The 27,812-nt window shown below is 48.3% G+C and overlaps 1 protein-coding gene across 6 annotated transcripts in view; it reads left to right on the forward strand.

Moving 5' to 3' along the window:
* Nucleotides 1-27,812, forward strand: part of Katnal1 (katanin catalytic subunit A1 like 1) — an 80,558-nt gene that overhangs the window by 21,843 nt on the left and 30,903 nt on the right. For all 6 annotated transcript variants that reach the window (XM_076560660.1, XM_015998267.3, XM_006979616.4 and 3 more), the window contains exons 4-9: nt 7,455-7,617; nt 20,805-20,932; nt 21,277-21,382; nt 22,363-22,521; nt 24,530-24,656; nt 27,347-27,481. In XM_076560660.1, the coding sequence (XP_076416775.1) occupies nt 7,455-7,617; nt 20,805-20,932; nt 21,277-21,382; nt 22,363-22,521; nt 24,530-24,656; nt 27,347-27,481 (818 nt within the window). The remainder of the gene's footprint in view (nt 1-7,454; nt 7,618-20,804; nt 20,933-21,276; nt 21,383-22,362; nt 22,522-24,529; nt 24,657-27,346; nt 27,482-27,812) is intronic.

The following is a 27,812-nucleotide window of genomic DNA, read 5'->3' on the forward strand; positions in this document are numbered from 1 at the left end:
GTTCTGAATTACTCGGTCTTTGGTAGTCTGTTCAGTGGCACAAATGGCCTGAGAAGGCCTGTTCCCTTCACGTCAGCCCTTGGGAGCTACCGCTCTCTTCTCTAGTTCTGTGGTCCGACTGTTTGGGACGCATATGTAAGTAAGGTCCCATTATTTGTCTTTCGGCAGGTGTTTATTTCACTTAGCACAGTGTCCTGTAGGTTCATCTATTTTTCTTTTTTCTTTTTTTTGCAAATAAAAGAACTCTCTTCTTTAAAGCTGGATAACCGCTCACATTTTCTTTAAACCATTCATCGAAGTTATTTCCATGTCTTGCTGCTATGAATAGGGTTGAAACAGACACAGGAATGCAGATGCCTCTTCAACACCCCACTGAGTTTTACTTAGATATGTATTCACAAGGGGGATTACTAGATCATATAGTGGTTCTATTTTTAATTTTTAAAGTATTTATTTCTATTGCATGCATATGGGTGTTTTGCCTGAATAGTATGTCTGTGTACCTCTTGATCACATGTGTGCAGTGCCTTCAGAAGCCACAAGAGAGCATTGGATCCTCTGGACCTAGAGTTAAAGACAGTTGTAAGCCACCATGTGGGTGCTGGGAAGCGAACCCAGGTCCTCTACAGTAGCAGCCAGTGAGTGCTCTTAACTGCTGAGCCATCTCTTTGGCCCCTATTTTTACTTTTTGAGGGACTATTGGTGTTCTTTATGATGGATACACAAATTATATGCCCATGTGGTAGATTCTAACCAATCATGCCTTGTGGGGGAAGGGCAAGTGAGATTGTATATGTGAATCTGAAGTTAATCATTCAGCTTGTTCTGTATAGGTAATTTTGTGATTAAAGCCCTAATAGACCTTCTAATGCGATTTCATCAAGACCTGGAGGGAGGGGCTGGGGAGGGAGCCCGTTGTGTAAAGGGCTAGCTTTGTAAGGATGACAACATGAGATTGGATCCCCAGCACCACATAAAAGCTGGCCACGAGGAAGAAGTACCTATAATCTTAGTGCTGGGAGGCAGAGGCAGGAAGAGCCCTGGGTCTCGTTGGCCAGTTGGCCTAGCTCAGTCAGTGAGCTCCAAGATCAGTGATCCCCTGAGGAATACACTTGACCTCTGGCCTCTGTGTGTGCGCGTGCGCGTGCGTGCACGTGAGCTTGGGGAGATGGTACAGTGTTTCTCCGTGTACACTTAGGAGACCAGTTTTAAGTCCCTGCCCAGGTTCTTAGAGATTTAACATTAAAGCTGTTAGCATGTTTCCCTGCTAGCTTAAGTAACTGTCAGCATTCAAAACAAAACAAAAGCTCATTTAATAATGAAAAGGTTCAGTTAAGGCCACAGAGAGAAAGCTAAGTTTCCTGTTAGTGCGTCCTTCACCTCTGCTCTGACTCAGTTGATTCCTGCATGAGGCGTGGGAGAGGCCGGCCGTCTGCAGCAGCACTGGTCCAGTCACCCTCCCGCGTCAAACCCGGGGAGAGGGGTGCTGCGGGACCCATCTGCCGCGTGCTTTGTAAATGCTCACCGCATGCCAGGCGTTTATCGTCAGCCCTGCGGGCATTATCGGGGCAATAACTAACCCCCAGAATTTGGCCTCAAGGATACGGGCATCTCTTACCCGCCAAGCTCTGCACCAGGTCTGGTGCACATTAGGTGGATCTGGCCCCTGCCCTGGAAGAATTTGGTCTTGTAGGTGGGATGAAAGCACACTGGGTGACATGGATTAAACTTGGTGACTAATGAGATAGTGAGGACGAGAGAAAACTGGGTCTAGAAACTGAGTATCCGACGGAGCTATTGACGAGGAGTTAGAGGTAGGAACAGACGAGGAGAAGAATGGCGGTTACCCAAGAGTGTCAGCGAGGTGGACAGACATCTAAGGTTGTTCTTCATAAGATGCAGTAGGCTGCTCCCTGACACCGGTGCCATTTCCTTAACATTCTGCAGTTCTGTTGTTTACAGGAATAGGGGGTGGCCTTTGATTTCAGATTGTTAGGAGAATGTAGGGGTGAGGGGTGATTTGTCTCAATAATCAATGACATTCACTGAGTTCTTCACCTGGCGTATGATTTCACTTCACAACCTCCCAGGAACACAGCCACTCTAGGACCAGGGCTGGGAACCAGATGGAATTCATTTAAAACAAAACAAAACAAAACAAAACAAAACAAAACAAAACAAAACAAAACAAAACAAAACAAAAGCCCAGTTAATTCAAGGGCTGAGAATCATCACGAGCTCACCCGCAGCTCAGTGCACTTCTTCAAAAACACGCATCCTAACATTTTATTTGGATATTTGAAACACGATCTGCTGTGAAGCCTGGGCTGGTCTCAAACTCATGGTCTGCCTGTCTCGTGTTCTGGGTCTGAGATTCCAGGCTTGTACCATTCATGCGCAGAGAGAGTGGATGGCAGAGAGTGACAGCCGGGTCAGGTGGACGCAGCCGTCCCACTGCGGCGGGTGTGTGTGTGTGTGTGTGTGTGTGTGTTAGTTATTTACAGGGAGAGGGGGAGAGGGTAGGTAGGTGCCCGTGCTGCCTGGAGTGCTGTCCTGGAGGCTGCAGCGGAGACGATGCTTGGGTGAGAAGCACCTGGTGCAGGGCTAGTACCCCTTGGGTCTCAGGAGCAGTGGTGCTGGTGATGCAGTGATGCCGGTGATGCCGCAGCACTGATGCAGCGGTGCTGATGGTGCAGTGGTGCTGGTGATGCCGCGGCGCTGGTGCAGCCGTGGGGCCAGAAGGCTCAGTTGGAGCAGTGGGGTGTAGAGAAGCGGCCCCTCCTGCAAGTTGACCGTTGACGGTTGACGGTTGTCCTTCACAGGAAGGTCACGGCAGGAAAGGCTGTGTGAAGGGGGGCCGGGTGTCCAAGGGGGAGGGCATGCTGTTGGGCCTTGTTTTTGATCTCTCTGGTTTCCCCGTGCCCCTTACATAAGCTTTCTGTAGGAAACATCTGTCTCCTGCTACAAAATGCAGTAGCCGCTTGAATTTAGAATTTCGGAATTCTAGGTATTTACTACAGCCAGTGCCTAAATTTTTTGTTTTAAGATTTATTTCATGTGTGTGAATACTTTGCCTGCTTGTACATCTGTGCACCACGTGCATGCCTGTGTCTAAGGAGGCCAGAGGAGGGCGTCAGGACGTCCACGTGGGTGCTGGGAGCCGAAACCAGGTCGTCTGCAAGAGCAGCCGTTCTCTTAACCACTGAGCCCTGTCTCCAGCCCCTACACCTGGTGTTTCTGTTCTGGAAAGGCAACTGAAAGTAGACGTTATAGGGGGAGGACAGGACAGCGCCGTCAGAGTGACAGACACGTGACATGTTGGCCCAAGACTCCCTGCCTGGCTGGCCTTCTCCTGGCAAGCTGCTGTCTGCTGTTGGGATGACCTGCCTGCCCTTCTCCTCCGTTCCCTCTGCTCACTAGTGGACACGCCGTCCACTCACTCTGCTCACTAGTGGACACGCCGTCCTCTCCCTCTGCTCACTAGTGGACACGCCGCCCACCCCCTCTGGACTCACTCTCACCTTGTGACACTTGCTGTGTCCCAGCTCTGTGGGAACTCTTCCCTCGTTTTAGCTGCCGTGGCTTTCACACGGCTCTGCTGCTCTTCTTCCTGTTGTGACCGTGGCCTCTTCTCTCACATCCCCCCTTGTCTCCAGTCCCCGCCCTGTGCTCTTCCTGATGCGCTTCATCTGGACCTCACTGGTACCCTCTGGATGCTGACAGCAAGAGTGAGGTCCTTGCCACGCAGCGGCCTCTGCTCTAGGAAGGCTGCTGCCTTTGCACAGGCTAGCTGTGCCTGGGGGTGGGGGTGGGGGGTGGGTGTTTCCTCTTAGCTCTGCCCCTGCAGTGGCCCCGAGGACAAGCTAGCCAGCTCCCCCTCACTTTCCTCCTCTGTGACTGAGATCAGCAGGGCAGTGGCCCCACGGGGTGGGGTGAGGTGGGGGGGGGAGAATGAAGTAGAGTTAAGTGGAGAGTGCAGGGCAGCCTGGCACAGCAGGGGTGCGGACTGGAGAGTGCAGGGCAGCCCGGCACAGCAGGGGTGCGGACTGGAGAGTGCCGGGCAGCCCCGCACAGCAGGGGTGCGGACCGGCTGGCAGTTCCGCCTGACCCTCCACGGGCTTTATCAGATGACTCGAGAGTCCAACTTGGACTTTATCCTTTTGTACAAACTGCTGCCAGACGGCCCCAAGTCACGTGACTGAAGGACTGGGGCCTTGGGCTTGGTCACCGCTGCCTCCCCAGCACCACGTGCGCAGGCACAGCGTGGGCATTCCAGAAGCCTTTCTTGAAGGAGTGTGCAGACCGTTTACAGCTCTGTCCTTGTTCATCTCTCCGCTTCCCTTTCATCCTTGCTGATGTGTATAGAGTGGCTCTCACGGTGCAGGTCTCTATCGGGGTGGACTGTCCGTTTTGTTTCGGAACTCCTGTCTCTTCCCGCTGCTCTCAACGGTAGTTCAGTGCAGCACCCGAGGCTGGTATTTAGTCCCCATGCTGATGAAGGCTGGTTGCTCTCTGTGTTTGAACAGCTGCATGCCAGTGCAGTGTCAGTCTCTGTTTGACATCAGGGCCGAGGTCAGTGGTGCGCAGACCCACTCAGGCCTCTTTTTAAAGAAGCCTCCTGAGTCTGTTGCTACGCAGCCTGGAAGCCGTCACAGAGCCCCACAGTGAGCACGACACTGTGCAGCGATGCAGTGATGAACAGAGGAGTACAGCACGGGATCCAAGGTGTCCTTTGGGACAGGGACGGAGTCTGTTACACATGTACTATCCGGCTGCAGCGAGGTGGAACTGAAGACAGACAGAGCACATGCACACTTCCCACTGGACGGGGACTGGCCACAGACACCACCTACAGCGTGTTGAGCACGTCATTCAGAACAGTGCCGGGCAGGCCAAGCCCAGGGCAGCCCTGGGAAGGCAGCCCGTGAACCAGCCTAGAAGGGATCTTAGGACATGGCTAAGATGTGTGCACAGAGTGGACTGTGTAGGGCTTCGGAGCCTGCATGCAGCAGCAAGGGCTGGCCTTGCTGGAGGGGAGCAGAGGCTTCATGCCGGAGTCGAGTCTAGATGGCTGGACCAAACGACAGTCATTTACGCAGCTGCTGGCAGCGGGAGGGACCCCAGGCATGCTGAGGGGAGGGGTGGTCGTCTCCATTGGTCCCCTTGCCGATGCCCCTGACTGAGGCAGGAAGGGCAGTTCTGCATGCACAGATCCACAGATACTAAAGCATAACTGCACCCGACCACTGTCTGTCTCTTCCTCAAAACAGAAGACCTAAGTAAAGCAGGCCTCCTCTCTCCCAAACAACAGCAGAAGGATTGCTTCGAGGTACTAAGAGGCTTGAGCTTTTGTTTTTTCTGTGTCAGACATTGGACCAGGGCTTGGTGCATGCTGGGCAGGCACTCTGCCACTGAACTGCATCCCCAGACCTGCAGGACTCCAAACAGCAATTTATTATTATTAGGTCTTCTTCTTCACTGGTCTCTTCACGTTTTTATTTCATTGACAGAACGCTTAAGCGACTAAGAATGCCCTAGGACCAATAATGTGGTACAGCTTCCATTTCCCAAGAGTCTTCTGGCCATTTTGCTGTGAACTCTTCCCCAGTGGACCTTGTCACACTCTTGTTTCCTTATCTCTGTCTTCTCGTGGGGCCAGCAGTGTCACTAGGGGTATGCTAAAAACGGCTGGTCAATGAATGTGGAACCGGACTACACTCTGGGGAGTGAGATGTCCGTGGGAGTCGCCAGTAGACGTCTGTGCGGCTCTCAGCAGCATTTTCATTTTTAGCAGATTCTGACAAAGATGCTTTGTTTTTGGGGTTTTTTTTTTTTTTTTGGTTTTTCGAGACAGGGTTTCTCTGTGTAGCTTTGCGCCTTTCCTGGGACTCACTTGGTAGTCCAGGCTGGCCTTGAACTCACAGAGATCCGCCTGGCTCTGCCTTCTGAATGCTGGGATTAAAGGTGTGCACCACCGCCGCCCGGCTATGAATATGCTTTCTGCAGCGGTTACTTTTGACAGAATCCTAACGAGGACAGGCTTATTTTGACTCGGGTTTCTGGGGATTTCACTTCAGCATGAAAGGGAAGGCATGGCAGAGGGAGGAAGGCAGGTAGGCAGAAGTGTGAGGCGGCTCTTCATCAAGAAACAGAGATGGCACAGAGTTACCCCAGCAGCCCACGCCATCAGCCAGGCCTCACTTCTCAAAGGTTCACAACCTCCAAAGCTGTTCCACTAACCAGAGACCTAGGGAGCCCAGTAACCCACGGAATCACTTTACATTAAACTGTAGCGCTGCAGAAGAACTGCAATATCACAGGACTTCGCCATTTCCCTGAGGGGACGGAGCGTCGTCCATTTTCCTCTCTCGTCAAATTCATTGTCACCGTGCTACCTTCTAGGATGCCAGAAGGCAGCTCTGGTGAGCAGGTGAATTGAACCCCAAGCCTGCAGGTCCATTGCAGACAAAGGGGTGGAAGGATGTAAGAGCTGGAGGGAGGTGGGAGCACTGTGGAGTGCTCACTTCCAGGCGGGCCATGACTTCTTGTGCCCTTGAACCCATAGCAGCTGGGACTGTGTGCACGAGATTTCACAAGATTGACCTGTGGGCACTCCGTCATGGAAGGGGGTGCTCCTAGGGCCCCCCTCTTCCCTGAGTTAATGGGGAAGGAGGGGCCTTTTCAGTGGTGTGGTCATTGGTCAGGTGCACGTGGTCCTGCAACCAACCCTAATGAAACTCTTTATTGGGAGCAGGAGAAAGGCAGGGAACCAGAGGGAGGGATGGTTTGAGAAAGAGGGAGGAGCTAGGAAGTGACCAAGTCCCCACCCAGAGAGTCCACACCCGGCTGTGCTGAGAGCAACCCTGGGAGGCTCAGGGTTGGACGGGGAAGCTGCGCTGTACTGGCAAAGCCTGCTGCTGGGACACGGTGGCTTCACATCTGGACTCGCTGACTCACATCTGGACTCGCTGACTTGACTAATCGCACCTGGGGGCCTGGCGCCTGGGTAGTGTTTCCCACAGAAACGCTTTGTTTGTAAGACCACGTCAGGCCGAGCCCTGCCATTGGGAGTGTGCTTAGTGAGATGCTGACCTTTCCAGCTAAGTGGAGAGAGTCATCTTGGCTGTAAAAAGAAAGCGTTGAAACTATGCAAGGAGTTGGGTTTTAAATCCCGTCCTTTAATGAGAAGGTTGTAATTTCGTCGAAGTGAACTATTCTTGATCTAAGACCGTCAGTGGAGTCGGGCTGCTGAGGTGGACAGGCAGCGCAGGCTGTGTGGCCTCTGTTGGTGATGGACAGATGCTCTTGGCAGAGAAATCGCTCCATGTGTGTCCCTCTGTCTAGTGATTGTGTCAGCCATTGTACCTGAGGGAAAACGGGCAGCTTGAGTGAGGTGCCGCCGCCGCCGTGCTTGTCCTTGATTGGCTTTTATTTTACTGTCTCTCTTTTGTCAGAGCTCCGCCTCAGATCAGACGTCCCAACCGAGAAGTGAGGCCCCTGAGGAAAGACGTGGGAGCAGGCGCCCGCGGACTGGTGGGCCGAGCGCACCCGATATCCAAGAGCGACAAACCTGCCAGTCGGGACAAGGACTGCAGAGCGAGAGGGAGAGACGACAAGGCAAGGCCCCGTGGTTCCGGCTGTGCGGCCGGGCTCTGGGGGATGTTGTAATCGGTGTTGAATTTGCAGGGGTCCCTAAAGTACCTGCACACACACTCACAGATGTTGCAGATGTATTTAGTAAAGTGTCGGTGGACCTCCAGTTCCCAAATAAAGACATGGAGACCTCTAATTAATTATGAATGCTTGGCCTTAGCTTAGGCTTGTTCCCAACTAGCTCTTATAACTTAAATGAACCCATTTATATTAATCTATGTTCTGCCATGTGGCTCGTTACCTCTCCTCCATACTGTATGTCCAACTCTGAGTCTCAATGGCTTAATCTACACACATCAGATTCTTCCCAGAGTTCCTCTCTCTCCCTGGAAATCCTGCCTATCCTCTCCTGCCTAGCTATTGGTCATTCAGCTCTTTATTAAACCAGTCAGAAGGTGCCTTAGGTCGAGACCCATCTTCACAGTGTACAAAAGGATTATCTTTCAATAGTAAAGTAAATGTGCACAGAGGTACAGAGGTATTTAGTAAAGTACACACACACTGCACACACACACACACACACACACACACACACACACACACACACACACACGTACGTATAGATGTACTTAGTAAAGTGGACCTTTTGCAGCAGCATCACACAAGAGAGAGAGAAAGACCAGGAGTAACCTTGGCTGTGGGTTGCTGGACGGCTCTGGCACCATTCATGAATCAGGAATTCATGAGACATCCCCTCTCCACTTTTCAGAGTAAAAAACTAAGGTACAGGGAGCTCTGGTCCTCTCAGAGCGAGGGCTGGAATCTGAAGACCTCTCCTCCCCTCCCCCCACTCACTGGTAGAGTCTGGATTGGATTTGAGGAAAGAAATCCACAACTGAATAGATCTCGGGTTCTAAGTGTGACTTGTAAACCGAGGACAAGGCGACCAAGCGACAGTTGTTGATGGCAGATGTGTTCCTCTGGAGGCTGTAAATGGCTCTCATTTGTAGTGTTTCAGAATAACTCTCCAAGGCCTACCCTCTCACTGACATGCTAAGTACTCAGACCATCACTGCAAATCAGCCCTTCTTATTTCTGCAGCTGCTGAGGTAGAAGAGGTACTGTGAGTCACCGTAGAGATGAAAGGAATGACTATTAAAAACCAAACACGGAAGTGTCACGATAGCATGAAAGGTGTAGTTGTCTCTGATCTGACTACCATAGCCACCCAGAAGTTAGCAGAGACTGGTTCCTAGACAAGGCTGATCTGAAAATGAAGAGGGTATTAGAGACTTCTTTTTAAAAACATTTGGTTGGTATGTTACAATAGGCTTGAAAAGATGCAATAAAATAGTCCAGGAAAAACCAGACTGTATTGCCCAAAATAAAGATAGTAATTACCTTGAAAATACTTAGTTAAGTAAGTATATAATTGTTTAGTTACAGGAGCTCCCACTTGGTAAGCAGTCTGGCCTCGTGGCCTGATGGCGTGATTTCGGACAAAGCTGTTTACAGCACACTTGTGATGAGCAGGTGAAGGGCCCAGAGCTGATCTGCTTTCTGTTCCTTCCTGTTGGTCCCTACCTGTCTCTCCATTAAGAGCCCAGGTGTAGGCACAGTGTGGTGGTGGCACACACCTTTAATCCAGCATTCGGGATGCAGAGGCAGGCGGATCTCTATGAGTTCAAGCCAGCCTGGTCTCCATAGTAACTTGAGGCCCTGCCACGAAAATAAACAAAACAAAATTAGTTATATACACATGCTTGTGTATTCTCATAATCTAGTAGATTTATTACTTTGTGTATAGAATTCTGAGAGCCTTCTATATTCCAGACACTTAGCTTCATAGGTATAAAAAATGAGGATAAGAGGAATTTATGTGGGCCCATGAAGTGGCTCGTCAGGTGAAGGACTTTATGATCGGTCTTGGGAAGGGTTCCTGGTCTCTTGCTCTTAGCTCGTGTGGAGGGTTGATTGATAGACGGGCACACCGCAGCAGTAGGGGCGGTGCTCTCCCCGAGTGCCACGACTCTGTTGAACTGGGGGCTGCTTTCTTCGATTCCGTCCGTGAGCACAGCCTGAAGGGACTGGGACTGTGGGACTGGGCTTCAGAGGGTCGGGACTGTGCACCTGAGCTGTAAATCATGATGTGAGCACTGTCAAAGGGTCTCTTTTTTAAAATTTTTCGTTTTTCTGTCATAAGAAAACACTTTTTATAAAAAATTCTGGTAAATTTTGTGAGATTACATCTTTTTGCCACTTCTTTTAAAGCATCTGGTCGGCTTCAGACGAGGTCTGAGCTTAAAGCTCTGTTGTTGAGTAAGCCCCAGCCATTATGCACAATGCTTGCTTGTCGAAGCCGTGGTGGTGGTTGTTGTTGTTGTTGGTTTTTTTTTTTTTTTTGAATCCCGAGGGCCACAGGGGTGTCCGAATGGCAGTGTGCACCTTAATTTACTTAGTACATTTTCCCTAGGTGCGCACTTTGTGTAGTCAGGAATAGACGCTAATAAAGGGTACCTGGCTATATGCCAGCACTCAGAAGGCCGAGATGGGATGGCCGTGTGTTTGGTGCCATTGGGCTGTGTAGTGAGACTTTGTCTTAGAAAAGGACCTCCGACTGACATCTGTCCGGCTGTCATTGCTGGCGGGAGTGGCTGTGAGCATTGTTTGAATGCACCAGGTGTCTCAGTCTGTTTGGGCTGATGCTGAAACACCAGGTCATTTTATAAGCAGTGGGACCCCCGGCAGTGTCTGGTGACGGCCTCTACAAGGCCCCACCTCCTAATGGCAGTGTACTGGGGCTGGGTTTTGATGTGACATTTGGAAGACTGTCTGTCCAGACTATAGCCCACAGAAAATTGAATTGACTGTTCTGTCATTTAAGCTTAGAGTCAACGTAGAAGTTTGCTGAGAAATGTCAGTTGCCCCCTTTAACCTGAATTCTAGTGAAAAGGATGTGTAGCTTTAGTCATGAGATAGAGGAACATTGGTTGTTTTCACCGAGAGTTAATTGACCATGAGTTATATTCTTAACAATATTTGAGAATCAGAGATTTATGTAGCAATAACAAATGCTTTTTCTAGTTTAGAAAGGATATACTGAAAGTAAATACGAGGGAGTAGAAGGAATATTTTTATATTATAATAAAAATAAATTTGTTAGAAAACGCCGATTCTCAAATGTGTTAGGCTAGCCGTATTGGCTTAACTAATCTGTGGTTAATGAGCAGTGTCCTTCATGATCCCATTATTCTGGCTACATGTGACTCTAAGCAGAGGGCAAGTTCACTCACTGGACTCACTGCTCGGTTATTCGGCCTGCAGTGTATTGTCTCATCACATCAGATATGGCAAATGGCCATGGCGAACGCTTTCCTTCTCATGGTTGGCTTTGAGATACAGGAATGAGGAGATGTGGGAAACAAGACTGGGGTAGTCTGTTGATGCCTGATGATTGACAGCTGCACAAATGAGCAGTGACGTAAGAGGGTGCATGAACCATAGTTGTTATTTTATGAATGACCATCTCACATGGGGTGCTGATGTGTGTTTAAGAATTACTTTTCTGGAAAAAATATATGTTCACATGTAATTCATGCACATACATTCACATGTGAGTCTATTACAGATCTGACCGACATAAGGCATATACAACTATATGCCCATAATTTAGAAATAACAATTGTCCAGTGCTCCCTATGGACTGAATAGAATGCTTTCACTGATTCCGGCCCACGCTCATATCGCTGTTTGACCTGTGACTGCATTGATGGAGGAATGCAGTATAGATGTGAACGTTGGTTGATAATTTGTTTTCATCAGTAAGATGGTTGTAAAGCCATGAAAAAGAAAGCATCTTGGAATTTTACTCCTTCATCCACAACTTGGGCAACATTGACAAATAGGATAATTTTCAAATATTGGAAGAATACTCATTTTTTGTGTTTTTTTAATAATGTAAAAACAACAGAAATGGCATATGTGTATGTGTGTGTGTGTGTGTGTGTGTGTGTGTGTGTGTGTGTGGTGTATGCATATATGTATGTTTGTTTGTCTAAGTATATGTGCCTGTGCATGTGAACACCAGTGCGTATGTGTGTGGAAGCCAGTGCAGATGTGTGTGGAAGCCAGTGCAGATGTGTGTGGAGGTTAGTGCAGTTGTGTGTGGAGGCCAGTGCAGATGTGTGGAGGCCAGTGCAGATGTGTGGAGGCCAGTGCAGATGTGTGGAGGCCAGTGCAGATGTGTGTGGAGGCTAGTGCAGATGTGTGTGGAGGCCAGTGCAGATGTGTGGAGGCCAGTGCAGATGTGTGTGGAAGCCAGTGCAGATGTGTGTGGAGGCTAGTGCAGTTGTGTGTGGAGGCCAGTGCAGATGTGTGGAGGCCAGTGCAGATGTGTGTGGAGGCTAGTGCAGATGTGTGTGGAGGCCAGTGCAGATGTGTGGAGGCCAGTGCAGATGTGTGTGGAGGCTAGTGCAGATGTGTGTGGAGGCCAGTGCAGATGTGTGTGGAGGCTAGTGCAGATGTGTGGAGGCCAGTGCAGATGTGTGTGGAGGTCAGTGCAGATGTGTGTGGAGGCCAGTGCAGATGTGTGTGGAGGCTAGTGCAGATGTGTGGAGGCCAGTGCAGATGTGTGTGGAGGTCAGTGCAGATGTGTGTGGAGGTCAGTGCAGATGTGTGTGGAGGCTAGTGCAGATGTGTGGAGGCCAGTGCAGATGTGTGGAGAGACCAGTGCACATGTGTATGGAGGTCAGTGGAGATGTGTGTGGAGGCCAGTACAGATGTATGGAGAGACCAGTGCACATGTGTATGGAGGTCAGTGGAGATGTGTGTGGAGGCCAGTACAGATGTGTGGAGGTCAGTACAGATGTGTGGAGAGACCAGTGCAGATGTGTGTGGAGGCCAGTGCAGATGTGTGGAGGTCAGTGCAGATGTGTGGAGAGACCAGTGCAGATGTGTGTGGAGGCCAGTGCAGATGTGTGGAGAGACCAGTGCACATGTGTATGGAGGTCAATGGAGATGTGTGTGGAGGCCAGTACAGATGTGTGGAGGCCAGTGCAGATGTGTGGAGGTCAGTACAGATGTGTGGAGAGACCAGTGCAGATGTGTGTGGAGGCCAGTGCAGATGTGTGTGGAGGCCAGTGCAGATGTGTGGAGGTCAGTGCAGATGTGTGGAGGTCAGTGCAGATGTGTGTGGAGGTCAGTGCAGATGTGTGGAGAGACCAGTACAGATGTGTGTGGAGGCTAGTGCAAATGAGTGTGGAGGTCAGTGCAGATGTGTGGAGGTCAGTGCAGATGTGTGGAGAGACCAGTGCAGATGTGTGTGGAGGCCAGTGCAGATGTGTGGAGAGACCAGTGCACATGTGTATGGAGGTCAATGGAGATGTGTGTGGAGGCCAGTACAGATGTGTGGAGGCCAGTGCAGATGTGTGGAGGTCAGTACAGATGTGTGGAGAGACCAGTGCAGATGTGTGTGGAGGCCAGTGCAGATGTGTGTGGAGGTCAGTGCAGATGTGTGTGGAGGTCAGTGCAGATGTGTATGGCAGTCAGAGGCTGACACCAGGTGTCTCTGTCATTCTTTACCTTATCTTTTGAGGGAGGGTTGTGTGGAATATTACTTTAACTATGTAAAGGTATGTTGCATTTGTTTATGTTGGATTTGTTTAACGATGTGTTGTTTTGCCTGCCTAAGGCACCTGATTGGTCTAATAGAAAGGGGAATGGCCAATAACTAGGCAGTAAAGGGATGGGCAGGGCTGATGGGCAGGGAGAATAAATAGGAGGAATCTAGGAACAAGAAGAAGACACAAGGGCTGGGTGGTGGTGGTGGTGGCGGCGGCGGCGGCGGCGCATGTCTTTAATCCCAGCACTTGGGAGGCAGAGCCAGGCGGATCTCTGTGAGTTCGAGGCCAGCCTGGTATACAGAGTGAGATCCAGGAAAGGCGCAAAGCTATACAGAGAAACACTGTCTCCAAAAAACAAAAAACAAAAAACAAACAAAAAAAAAAAAAAAAGAAGAAGAAGGAGGAGGAGGAGGAGGAGAAGAAGAAGACACGAGAGAACAAGGGAGAAAAAGGGAGAGATGCCCAGGGCTGGCCATGGAGTAGGACATACAGAATGGAATAAAGGTAAAAAGTCCCAAAGCAAAACGTAGATGAAGAGAAACAGGTTAATTTAAGTTATAAGAGCTAGTGGGACAAGCCTAAGCTAAGGCTGAGCATTTGTAACTAATAAGTCTCGGTGTCATGATTTGGGTGCTGGTTGGTGGCCCAAAAGAAAGCCTGCTCCAGAGGGTCTAGTTTGCTAGGCTGACTGGCTGGCGAGCTCTGGGGTCCTCTTGCCTCCGCCTTTCTTTACTGGTTACAAGTGCACATTGCCATTCCCAGCCCTCCCCTGGGTGCTGGGCATCTGCACTTGGGTCTTCTTGCTTTAGTCTGTGTGACACTGAACTGTCTCCCCAGCCTCCAGTGGCGTACTTTTAAGTTGGCTCCGCATTGACATGTTTACCTTCACTTCTGAAAGTGTAGTGTTGTAAATAAATAAAACGCTGATTGGCCAGTAGCCAGGCGGGAAGTATAGGATAGGCCAGATATACAGAGAGGAGAGGCTGGCAGGTGGAAGCCTGGAGGAGACGTCAGCCTGCTGTCCAGTGAGCATCATGTAAAGGCAACAGGTAAAAGCCACGGAACACATGGCAACATATAGATTAACAGAAATGGGCTGAGTTAAGTGTAAGAGCTAGTCAGTGGTAGGCCTGAGCTAATGGCCGAGCAGTTTAAATAATATAAGTGTCTGTATGTTTATTTTATAAGTGGGCTGCAGGACTGCTGGGGTTTGGCAGGACCCAGAGAGAAAAACTCTAGCTACAGTGTAGACAGTCAACAGCAACAAAACGAGCCCGAGCTTACAGTGCTGAGTTCTGTGGTGTGGTTGGTTCCACTATGACAGGGTCAGCATCTCACTCCACTCCGTCTCCATGAGATGGGTCATTCCCTACATAAGAGATTTAAGAAGCTGCTAGAGCACAGGCAGTGGTAATCAGGAAGTGAGGAGATTATATATATATAAAGCTGTTTGTGAGGTTTGGTTTTTAGTGTGTTTTACAACTGGCTTATGGAGTTCTTGGAAATGTAATAATAGTCTATCATAAGGCAAAAAGGAACAGTTTCTGTAGTAACCCTTGTAGCTTTCTTGCCATAAATGTGTCCATGCTAGGTCAAAAAGAACACTGGCACCTCGGAAGTTGGGTGCCATGGTCCTGCTCGCCCCCAGTCCCTGCCCCTCCCCTGGGAAGCCCATAGTAGCCCCCATTCTGTCTTCTGATGCCCAGTTAGTAGTTGTCTGGTTTGCAGCCCTCTGTTCTTGTGAATTTTGTTTTTACCTTCTCTCTCTTTCTTACTCTTTTCTTTTCTTTCTCGGATTAGTGTATGCTTGTGACATTCCTCCATGCTTTTGCAGATACTTAAGTTATTCTCATAGTCACATATTGTTACGTACAGTTAAATCTGTTTCCTTGCTAGTAGGTTTTTGGGTTGTCTAGTCTGGATCTGTTGAATAGTGCCAATTTGGGTAGATTTTGTTTTCCTCTTTGTGTATACGCATCTGTTTTTAGTGAGTTCACTGGGGCGGAACGGTGGGCTCATAGGAGGTGTGTAAGTCAGCCGTTGGGCGGTCACACTAAATAGTTTTGTGAGCGGGTGTAATTAGCAGTTTACACTGTAGCTGACAGGATGCGAGCTGCAGGTCTCCACACTGTTGCCAACGGTCAGCATGGCTGTCTCTTGAAGGTGTGTTGTAGAAGTACTTTATAATTTAGGGACTGAAAACGCTTCATATGTGTATTGGCTCTGTTTTGATCAGTGATGTGTTTTAAGAGCTGGCTTATTCTGGCCATCAGACATTAAATCAGCCATCCATTTTTTTAGTCTCACATCAGCTAATATGTAGTACTCTGGGTTTTCATTTGTGTAATCCTGCGACATTTTTATCTCTTTAACTGTGGCTGAACTGCACATATGTAGGCGTTGGCACTGTCTTTTTAAAATCCACATTGGTTTTCTTTTCTGATTTATTATCGTCTTGGTCTGTGAGAGATGAGCTCTTAGGATATGGGAAGGGTGTGCCTCGTCAATGTGTTTTCCTCAGGGTGAGCTCCCTTACTGGATTGCACCCTTGCTCAGTGAGCATTCTCCAGTCTCTAGATTTTAGGATTTGTATATTCTTGTTGAGCTAAATTGTTCCCAGTTTCAAGGCTATCAAGTTGCCAAGGGTTTGTGAGCTCTGGTTTAAATGTATTTTATAAATAGGAAAATTGAATGTGAAATCTTAGTAACCATATTTCATTTTCCCTCCTTTTTCACTCTGGCCATTCTGTACACTACAGAAGTGTAAGCCCGAACCCAGGGAAGCCATTGCCCCGGTCTGTTTGCCCTCTGCAGCCGGGGACGCAGCTCACATTATGTTCTCTGCTCACAGCCTTCCCCTGCCTTCCCTTAGCCTAATGGCCAGTGTCCCCCCCAGTGCCTACAAGGCCCGGCTGGCCGGCCTGCTGTTACCTCTTTGATTGTGCCCTCAGCCCACTGCTTGGGGTGCTTCTGTGTGCCCCTGTTCTTGGAACGTGTGAACACAACACTTGACGCGTCTGCTCGGGATGTTCTAACCCTAACTGCTTCACTAAGTGTGACTTGTGGACTGCGGCCTCTAACCTCAGCCTAAGCCTTGTGAGGAGGGCAGAGGTCTCTGTCTGTTTGCTTTGTTGCTGTGTTCTCTGTGTCTAGAATCGAGTGTGGCATGCTAAACGTGGTCATAAATACCGTGTAAAGAACGTGCACATTGGTAAGCACGCAGCTTGCTGGGGATTTGTTGTTACGATCTTGTGTCTCGATAGGATCGTGCAGGGCACAGCACCCAGATCAGTAAGCGCTGTTTTGTGTTTATCGGCCTGCTTGACTTTGTGGAACCGTGAGCTATGGTGGGCTGCAGTTTGGGGGCATCTAACATTTCCTGTGTTTGCTTCCGCTGCGGGCTGGAAGCGGCCCGCAGTGCAGCAGTGTGCCCGGTGAACAGGCTGAGTGCAGGCGCTGCCCGCAGCTGGAGTGCCGAGGCTGCGCTTCATGCTCAGACAGGCTACGGACTGTGTTCTTCAGCTTTCTCGTCTGTGAGATGGAAGGAAGAATCCCTCCTTCATTCCTCTTTTAGAACGAATATGCTGATACACGCTAAGTTCCCAGGACACTGACACACAGAGCGGAGACGATGTTAGCTGTTAAGCCAACCCGACAGTGGGAGACGAATAACAACAGGAAAAAGATGACACAAAATTCGTATTTCACAGAAGAGACTATGGGACTGAGCGATGACTCAGTGGTTAAGAGCACATGTTGCTCTCCTAGAGGACCTGGGCTTGGCAACTCCAGCTCCAGGAGGATCTGATGTCTCTGGCTTCCTCAAGCACCTGCACACATGTATGTGTACACACACACACACACACACACACACACACACACACACACACTATTTTTAAAAATATAATTGATATATTGAGGCTGAGAATGTAGTTCTGTGTTAAGAGTGCTTACCCAGCATTTGTAAGGCCGTGGGTTTGACCCCTAGCACCAAGAGAAAGAGGGAGGGGGGAGGGAAGGAGAGGAGACAGAGAGGGAGGGAAGGAGGGAAGGATAGAAGGAAGGAAATAATAAAATGTTCAAGAAATTTTGCACTAGTTTTTGGCCACTGAAGCCAGGCAGTAGAGAAGAGTAAGTTGGACATGGGAAAAGCAACAGAACAGACCACAGGCCATCTCCAGTTCAGCCAGACGTTCTGTTCTTGACTGTACATCGTCACTGCCTGACAAGAAAGTCGGTGTCTTTGTTGAACAGGAGCCGTTGTCAGGAAATCCTGTGCTGACCTGAAATCCACCTCTCGTGTGTTCACACCGGCCCCGGCTCTTCCTCCGCAGTGACAGAGCGGCTGGTGGGTGGTGTTGCCTCACTAGTGTCCCCTCTGCTCACGTGGCACATGTTTCCTGGAGTCCCCCTCCAGTGGCATGACGTGTGAGCCATTTATCATCTGGTCATTGTTCCTCCGTATAGTTCATTCAACAGTGTTTCCGTAAAACACCCGGGGCCCAGAGCCAGTAATTGACGGGACCTCAATCACTTAGTCCCACAGTGCGAGAAGCCGCCAAGGCAAATGCAGGTACCATTTGCATTTGGGGACAGGCTGTGCCAGTCATTGGCTGCAGCTTAAATACTTGATTCATCACCTAGAGCCTCCTTTCCTTCAGATAGAATGGCTAGGCATTACTCATAAAAGATCCTTAAGGAAGTTGTCTTGATTTGAATAATTGAGAAATTAGTAAAATGCTAAGTATTTTGCTTTAATGAAAAAAGTATGCCAGCCTTCATACTACCAAATTCTTGCTAATTCTGACCTAAACAACGTGCGCAAATCTAAGGAAAGACTTCGAGATCACCCTGTGACAGTCCAGCCTAGTATTAGGTATAAGTCACGACGTCCCAAGTGGTAGTCTTAGTTTTATTGCTTAAAGCTGTCCATTTCATTAACGTGTGCAGTTGGTCGGCAGCCTCCCTCCGGCACACAGTGTTTATATTGCCTGCTCCTGTTCTAATTTACGTTTGTTAGGAGGACAGTTGCTGCCCTTTTTTACTGATGATTTCATTTTGGCTTCACCAGGTTTCCCGCTCCCTCTCTCCCCCATCTTGATTTGATTTGGCCCTCACTGGGGGAGTTCATCTCTGCCGGGATGGATGTACTGGGCAGGACCTTCAGGGTCTCACACCCACTTCCCCTCCCCTGTAGTGAAAGGCTTTTACCCCGTGACGTGACAGGACCTCAATCACTTAGTCCCACAACGCTCTCCACCCCAGCATTCTTGCCCACGGTAGCAGGGAGGGTCATCCAAAATGCAGGTCACATTATGCTAATCCATGCTGTTTTTTTATAAAGGCCAAACTCAACTGCTGCCCATTTCTCCAGGCTCTTCATTCACTCACATTGATGACTCGTTTCCTCCCCCCCCCCACCCCCCAGGACTAGATGCTCAGTGAGGGCAACGCAATGCATCTGCATCTCCTGCCCGGAAACCACACTTGGGATCAGACCAGCCATGTAATCACTGCTTACAGCTACTTTCTTAGAATACCATGATTCCTGTTTCTTTGAGACAAAGACGCCATTTCCTTCCTCTTGGTGTGCTTCACGTCTCCCTGTTATGTGGACATTTATGTGAAAGGAAAATGTGAACTTCATTTTAATTTGGCAAGTCTCAATTACAAAGGCTTGTGAAGGCTTGGTAGGAGCCAGATAGGTTGGTTTCTGTTGATGCCTGTTGCTGCTTTGTTTCTAGAACACTCTAAAATGACCACAGAGCTCCCAGGGACTGGCTTGAATGTGGCTTGTAGCTGTGTCGTAAAATGTGATCCGAGGCAGAGCTTGATTTACATTGGCCGAGGTCGGGTTGTGTCAGTGTGCCAGAAGTCTGCTTACCTTAAGAGTCGGTTTTAATATGTGCTATCTGAACTGCAAGGCTCCTATGAAGCTTTCAGCCCAGCCCTACTGTTAGACTGCCCATGGAAGTCAGTCTTCGTCATCAGGTCACCAGAACACTGTTTGGCTCTTCACCTAGTGCCTCAGAGGGCCAGAGCGTCTGCCAGAGGAGCCATTTGGTTCTCTGTGGGTACGGCCTGTGCCTCTCCGTTTATCTCCGAAGTACAACCTGACAAGTCCATCGTGTTCCGCTGTCTCCTCATCGTGACCCTCTGCCTTTCAATTTTAGATCAGACAGAAGGGGCCGATGCTCTGGACACGGCACGGCTCTGCTCATTAAAGCTGTTGCCGTGGTTGAAATCTCTGAGAAGGCGGAGCATTTCCACATTCACCTCCTCAGCACTGAATGAATCCTGGCAGAGCCCAGGAGCTCATAGAGCAGTAGCCTAGAATTCTTTTTTCCTTTTAAGCCACAATATTAGTAAAAGGATTTAAGGTAGATCAAACATTTCCTTAGGTCTTAATACTATGAGTGAAACAAGGTCCTCTGGGCATGAGCCTGGAAGGTGCTGAGCAGAAGAAAGAGGCGGCAGAGATGAGAGGGTGTTTGGATGTTACAGTGTGGGATACCATGATGCGCAGTTCTGTGATGGGGCCCAGAGAGCTGTCTTGAAGGGGACCACTGAGTCCCAGGTGGTGGCCTAGAGTGGCAAAGGAAGGCTCTGGAAGTGCAGGAAAAATCCCAGCTCCATCTTGCCTGGAGCCTCTGTTCTGAAGTATGAAGCAACACAGTCAGCTGTGAACTGGGATGGCCATAGAAACATGTTGCTTTAGGAAGACAGGAAGGCCTGAGCCACATTTTCTGCCCAAAATTTACTGGTGAGTTGAGTCGGACTTAGCCTCTACACTTAGTCAAAAGGCTGAGAAGCATTTAGCTCCTTGGCTTTTCTGAGACCCATTTTCTTATCCATAGAAAAGGAGAAGCAGTCTGTGGTGTTGGGCTGGCATGTCAAGTGAGATACTGTGTGAGGTATTCTGCTGTAAGGCAAGTGCACAGTAATGAGTTTTCTTCTTGTATGTCACTTGTCTGTTTTCTAGCAGAAGGGCAACACTTTGTATCCAGTGAGTTAGAGGCAGGCTTCTCCAGACCGCTGGATCCAGTAAAGGTTGGCAAAGTCCTACCTGCAGCTGTATCCAAGAATATAGATGTGAGGATGGTCTACTTGGGGATGAATTAATTGGGTAGGATGACATCGAAGCAACCAGAGGATACTATTTTAAATAGTAAGAAAAAATATATTGTTTTTCGAGACAGAGTTTCTCCATGTAGCCCTGGCTGTCCTGGAACTCACTGTGTAGACCAGGCTGGCCTTGAACTCACAGAGATCCACCTGCCTCTGCCTCCCGAGTGCTAGGATTAAAAGTGTGCACCACCACACCCTTCCGAAGAAAATATTTTTAAAGAGATGCCTCTGGGCTGGGAAGGTGGCTCAGTGCTAGGGTGCTTGCTCAGCATGCTAGGCTCTGGATTTCCTCCCTGGTCCCTGCTCTCTGCATACACAGACACATAAACACATGGACACAAACATATGTATACATGGACACACATGTATACACGCACATACAGTCACATTGTGTGTTGAAAACTTAGTGATATCAAAGTTTTTTTTTATTGCTGACCATAACCTTTTTATCCATACCTCCAGGGAAGGAAAAATATGCAAGATGGTGCAAGTGATGGTGAAATCCCCAAATTTGACGGCGCTGGATACGATAAGGATCTGGTGGAAGCCCTGGAGAGGGACATTGTGTCTCGGAACCCTAGCATTCACTGGTGAGAGTCCTGAGTTACAGCAGAGAAGAAAACAAGTCCTAAGGCCGGCTTGTGTGGCTCTTCTCTCCTCCCCATCGATCTCCCGATAATGCCTCGTCTGTAACAACAGTTCTGACAGGACCCAACAGGGGACGTGACATTCCATTTGCTGCTGACAGAGTTTGCTAACTGCATAACGTGTTCTAATTAGTGACCCAGTGTGTTTTCACTGGTCATTTTTAATAGTAAGAGTTAGAATACAGCCTTACTATAAGATAGTTTTATAAGTAAATAAATTTAAAGTAATTGGCAGTGGCCATAAATCAGAGGTGTCCCTGAATAAGCGTGCAACTGTTCTCTCCAAGGGATGACATCGCAGATCTGGAGGAGGCAAAGAAGTTGCTCCGGGAAGCTGTTGTTCTTCCCATGTGGATGCCTGACTTTTTCAAAGGGATTCGAAGGCCGTGGAAGGTGAGTGCGTCTGACAGTCTTAACGTGGGGACTCGTCATAACAAAGGGCAGCCTGCCGTGGAGCTGTGTGTTGCCAATGTTGGTACACTGGGCAGCTCACACCCCCTCCACACCTGCTTGTGAATTTGTAGTGAGATGTGCTGCAGCCAACCCCACAGCAAGAGAGCGGGGAGCTCTTAGAGCAGCGGGGCTGCCGCCTTCCAAGTCATGGGGTTCAGTGGCTGAGCGAGAGGTTAGTTTTAAGAGCTTTTGGGTGTCTATTTCTGTAAATAAAAAGTTACACAAGTTAAATTATGTGTATCTCTGTGTCTGTGTATGTGCATGTGAGTGCAGGTGCCTCTGCAGGCCAGAAGAGGGCACTGGATCCCCTGGAGCTGGAGATAAAGGTGGTTGTGAAATGCCTTATGTGGGTGCTGGGAACTGAGCTCAGGTCCTCTGCAGGAGTAGCGCATTCTCTTTACCACTGAGCCATCTTCCCAGCCCCAGGAGGGTCGCTCTAAGTAGTCCACAGAATTATAGGATTGTCTCCCCTTGAGTTCAGGAAAGGTGAATCCCCCTGAATGCATAAAAGGGCTCTTTGCTGCCACAGCTTCTGTTTCCTCTCCCCTTTCTTCCTTCTCCCCTCCTTTCCCCCTCCTTACCTTTTGTTTTACCAGACAGGGTCTCTTCTGTGGTCCACACTAGCCTCCATCTCCGAACACTCCATGTACACTACCCACGTGCCAGGATTATGGGCGTGAGCACCATACCTGCTCAGCCATTTTTTATGAGCTTATCTCTGGCCACTTCTGACCTGAAACACTTGGAGAAATCACTTTTATCATTTTCTTGTTGCTCTTGCTAAATGCACTAGTCTCACCATGACAACCGAGTTTACATTTTGCTGGGGATCCTCATGTACATCAGCGTGATCAGTTGATGGTAGTTTATGAAAAGCATTTAAATCTAGTGTGTTGCTTAATCCCTCTTTGGATTTTCAGGGTGTGCTGATGGTTGGACCTCCAGGGACTGGGAAAACCATGCTAGCTAAAGCGGTTGCCACTGAATGTGGGACAACATTTTTCAATGTCTCTTCTTCTACACTGACTTCGAAGTACAGAGGTGAATCTGAGAAGTTAGTCCGTCTATTGTTTGAAATGGTAAGTGTGCTATTACTTGGATTCCCAAGTAAGATCTGTCTCAAAAGAATAATAATTAAAACATAGAAAAAATTGCTGCGGGCTGCAGGAATATCATAAGAACTCAGCTGGTTATGGCAAAGTCACTACCTGGAGGAATCAGGGAATTCCTCCAGAGGAAGCCAAATCCCAAGGAGTTTTTGGTGTTACTTGGCTTGTTATATATCAGCTGATTCTGTTATGAAAATCATGTGTGCCTTCATAGTTTTCCCAATTGATTTTTCCCTAAGAAGGGCTAACAGTGTGGACTGATCACTCTCTAGACATACACATTCCAGGCATTTGGAGAACAGCCTCAGGAAAGGCTTTCTCTGGAACCAGTTATCTCCCTTAGCCACTTTCAAGGACTACAGGAAACACCACCCAGGTGGTCACCCAATTTCCGAGGATTAACAGTGATAACAACCCACAGGCGAGTCTCCTGACTTAAGGTAAATTCCACAAGGGGACACCACCTAGGTCAGGTAGACATTAAGTAATAGCTTTACACAATTTAGCTCAGACTCCTCCTTTCTTACAGCCTTACTAACTTTATAGACCTCTAACTACTTACCTAACCACTTCTAGGAATATTTAGATAACCTTCTGTGCTAACAGCTATGCTCAGCCAGAACTCCCAGTTCAAGCCTCCCTGTAATTATCATTATTGGTAGCATCCGGCCAGGTCCATCACCGGATGGAAGAAAGTACCTTATCAGAGATACCTCTGTACTCTCTAAGAACAGACTTAAGCATCCAGGCTACCTGTTTGAGAAGGCCTGGTGGATGTGCTAATTAAGCTTAACTTCCTCCTTTCCCAAACCTTACCTCCAGTTCCAGATCTCCCTTTAACTATCACCTGAGGCATCTAGCTGTACACAGGTTGCCTAGAGACTGAGCACATTTTCCCCCACCCTGCAGAAAAATGGCAGACAGCTTGGACAGATAGGAGCCACAGGAAAAAAGAAGACAGTTTTATTTTCTCCCATTGACCAAGCAACTTATAGATTTTTAACATCTTTTACCAAACACATTTAAGATTATAGTTGTGCACATAAGATCCCTCTTCTTAGATATTACCCGTATTTAGCCTTTAGTTAATTCATTAGTCACTTCCTCTTTGGGTCACAAATGGTAATTAACAACTAGTACCCCTCTTTGTAATTCTTATCACCCCTCCATTTGACCATGGAAGCCTGGTTTTGCACTGCTAAGGGAATACTGCTTGTAAGTGTATATATACCAGGACTTCCAGGGCACAGGGGACAGAGAGAAAAAAGAGAATGGAAGAACTAGATGGGTAAGAACTTGAGAGGAACAAACTGAGATGGGGAAGAAGTAGATTGAAGGGCTACAGGAGAGTACTAGAGGAACGAGATGGAAGATGAGGAAGAGCCAGATGGGGAAGAACAAGATGACGTAGAACGAGAAGAGGAGAGAGGAGAGAGGAGACGGGAGAGGAGATGATATGGGAAGGAACAAGATGGATGAGAACCTAGAAGGGGCAGAACTAGATGAAGGAATTAAGATAGAACCTAGAGGGGATCGCAGACAAGTGCAGAGAGAAATCAGGCTAAAGATGACCTAAATATGAGAGCAGAATATAAGCTTGTAACTGTCACAGAATAATAAAGTATATGGACTAAGGAGTTTTGTGTACATAGATTCATTTCTTCTCATCAAAGATTAATAATTATCAGCTGGTTGTAGATTCTTCCCGGACCCTGGGAGGGGGCTATTGAGGGGCTGGACCCCCATAGTCCCTGATAAAAAATAGTATCAAATCTCTGTGTATCTTTCACCTAATGTCACCAACTATGTAAGTTTTAATTTTGGATTTTTTTTCCTAAAAAGATTATCAGGGACAAGACAGGGGTAGCACTTAATAAACAGAAATTGTAGCTTTCATTTCCCGCTATTTTAGAATGACTTAAAAATACGGAGTGCTTTATGAGATCACTGAATGATTACTTTCAATGTTTTCACCAAGGCTAGGTTCTACGCCCCCACCACGATCTTCATTGATGAAATAGATTCTATCTGCAGTCGAAGAGGAACATCGGACGAGCATGAAGCAAGTCGCAGAGTCAAGTCTGAGCTGCTTGTCCAGATGGACGGTAACTGACATTTAAAGACTCTCCCATGATCACTCCTTCCAGCATGGCTGGACCCAGGCTTTGTAAGTTCTCAGTGAGGATCAGGAGGCAGCTGGGAGTTCTTTTTAGTCACTTGCTTATCCACCCACTTGTTCATGCATCTGGAAGGACTCATTGAGTACTCGCAGTGAACCATGTGCCAGTGTCCAGGTTCTAGGCTATGGAGCAAGGGACCACTCTGGCCACCAAGGATTTTGCTGGCAGAGCCAAGGCTCTGAGGTGTGACTGGGAGTCCCTGGGCCTCCAGACCACCGGAGGGCTCCACAAGGGCTGCACAGTTTCAGTAGTAACATCAAGGCCCGTTTACTGGTTTTGCTTTAATCCTCTCCCAAGTCTGTAGTAGAGGATCCAGGGTCCACAGAACCCGCAGAGTCCCAGAGGATGGAGGGCAGAAGCAGGTGGGAGAGTGCAGCTGTGCTCTTACTTACTCAGACGTGGTGCCATTTAAAAAGTCTTCTATAGCCGGGCGGTGGTGGCCCATGACTGTAATCCCAGCACTCAGGAGGCAGAGGTAGGCTGATCTCTGAGTTCAAGGCCAGCCTGGTCTACAGAGTGAGTTCCAGGACAGCCAGGGCTACACAGAGAAACCCTGTCTGGAAAAACAAAAACAAAACAACAAAAAAGGTCTTCTAATTAAGACTTGGGAGGTTTTGAAAACTATGATTGTTTCTCATAAGATAAACTGTAATTAGATGAGTCATGGAGTCTTATTTTTACAATGAATTAATACTTTGAGCACTCTACCTGTCTGTCTGTCTGTCTATCATCTGTCTACTTATGGTGCCGGGTGGAACTTAGAGCCTTGTGTCTGATGGGCAGCACCACTGAGCCACTCCCGCCTGTCCGTGTTTTGTTTCTAGAAAACACTGATAGACATACTCCACACTGTGATAGGAACTTTTAAGAGCATCAAAGGTCTTGAGACCAACTGCTATGGCAGAGGCAAACAGCTGACCAGAAGTCACACAAGGTTCCTCTGTGGCAGAGGGACCTCTGGGGGTAGCAGTCGCAGTGTCAGGAGGGGAGGGCTGCGGCACGGGAGGCAGAGGGCTGTGACACACGGCTGGAGGTGTCTGGGCAAAGAGGAGAAGCGTTTGGGGAGCCTGAGGAAAGGGGAGGTGGGGCTTCGCTAGCACTTCTTTCGGCTCAGCTCAGTCTGGTAGTTGTGTGATGGACAGCAGCAGGCAGCCGAAGCAGTCCACAAGAAAAGATACAAACGTGTCTAAAATGTTCAGCACGTGCTGGTTTGATCACCCACCAGTTGTGGCCTCCATGTCTTAGTCACTGTTCTATTGCTGGGAAGAGGCGTCACGACCAAGGCAACTTTAGAAGAAAGCATTTGACTAGGTCTCGCTCACGGTTTCCGAGGGTTAGTCATTGTTATCCTGGTGAGGATCCTGGCAGGCGTAGTGCTGGAGAAACACTTGAGAGCTCACATCTGATTTGCAAGTTGCAGGCACAGAGAGAGAGAGATGGAGACGAGACTCTGCCTGGGCTGGACTTTTGACACTGCAAAGCCCACCCCTAGTGACACACCTCCTCTAGCAAGGCCTCACCTCCTAATCCTTCCCAAAAAGTTCCTCTAACTGGGGAGCCTTTGGGGGCCATTCTCATTCAAAATACTACCCTTAGGATGGGTTCTTAACATCAGATGGTACACAGTGCCAGGCACTGAGAGACCAACAGTGGTGCTGTGTGCTAGGAGACCTGTCCCTCAGTCAGTGTGCCATTTCAACTCTTGCTTATATATGAAAGGAAGGAATATTTTTATTTGGGAGGAAAGCATTACAGAAAACATGAGGTGTTTAAAATTGGGGCCAGGGCATCACTGAGTACACATTCAGCCAGCAGGATTTCATTGAATAGTATCATGGCTGCTTGTTAGATGGAGAGATTTATTCCTCATAAGAACGATTTAAAAAGACATTTAGTAATGATTTATTTATTATGCATGTTGCATTGGGCTAATATGCTTTGATAAACATCATGTTTGTGAGCTAATGTATGAATAACATTTCCTGTGTATTGCCCAGAGCCAGTTTTTACTCTCAAAGGTTTTGATGATGTTGTTGTGTTTTTAGACAAGTTCTCTTTATTTTGTAGATCTTGCTGTTCTTGAACTTGATACATAGACCAGGCTGGCCTTGAACTCACATTGATTCCCCTGCCTCTGCCTCCCGAGTGCTGGGATTAAAAGCGTGCACTGCCATGCCGGGATAAAGTTTTTAATCCTGTAATTTTAATTGTGAAGAAGCAGTCAGTGCACACAAACTCTTGGTTGTTCTGATCATAAAACACTGTGCAGTGTGTCAGCCGTTCTCACTTCCTGAGAAAGCCAATGAAATTAAACCCAAAACTAAGAAGGAAAAAAAGAGGCAACTTATAGTGAAAACATTCCCGTCTGAATTTTCCGAAGCAACATGCACTGTTTTCTCCATAAAGGCTGGAAGATCCCTCCTTGGGTGTCAAATTCTTTAGCTCCTTTGTCCTGTTCTGTGTTGGTGTCTGGTTTTCCACTCCATCAAGGTCACAGGTGTGGGAAGCTGCTCACCGAGGCTCCACCAAGAGCCGTGGCTGACACTTGGAGAGGCTGGCTGAGGGAAGGGCTGAAATGGCCATCACAGGACACTGACAGCCCTCTCCCTGCACAGGAGTTGGGGGAGCCTTAGAAAATGATGATCCGTCCAAAATGGTGATGGTTCTGGCTGCCACTAACTTCCCATGGGACATCGACGAAGCTTTGCGAAGGAGACTAGAGAAAAGGATCTACATCCCTCTCCCAACAGGTATGACGCCTTCCTTTTACTGGATCTGGAACTTCCTGTCATTTCCTGTTAACCCTTCTCTTTTTATTTATGCACATCTCTGTCTCGCTGTGACTTGGTCTGCAGAGCTCTGTGGCATTGGAGGCCAGTCCGAGTGATGGAAGCAGGCCTGGCGACTCCTTGACACTGCAGAGAGACCCCTAGCCTCACAGCAGCGTCTGTGCTGATGAGTTTGGCAGCGCTCGGGTTTGACTTCTAAAATTGGATTTCAGTAACCCTAATGTAAATATTAAAAAAGTTGTCTTGGGGAATGTTCAAAAGTGGTTTTCTCTTGAGTGTTGACATTTTCTTA

This window comes from Peromyscus maniculatus, chromosome 23 (assembly GCF_049852395.1).
Source record: "Peromyscus maniculatus bairdii isolate BWxNUB_F1_BW_parent chromosome 23, HU_Pman_BW_mat_3.1, whole genome shotgun sequence".
NCBI lineage: Eukaryota > Metazoa > Chordata > Mammalia > Rodentia > Cricetidae > Peromyscus > Peromyscus maniculatus.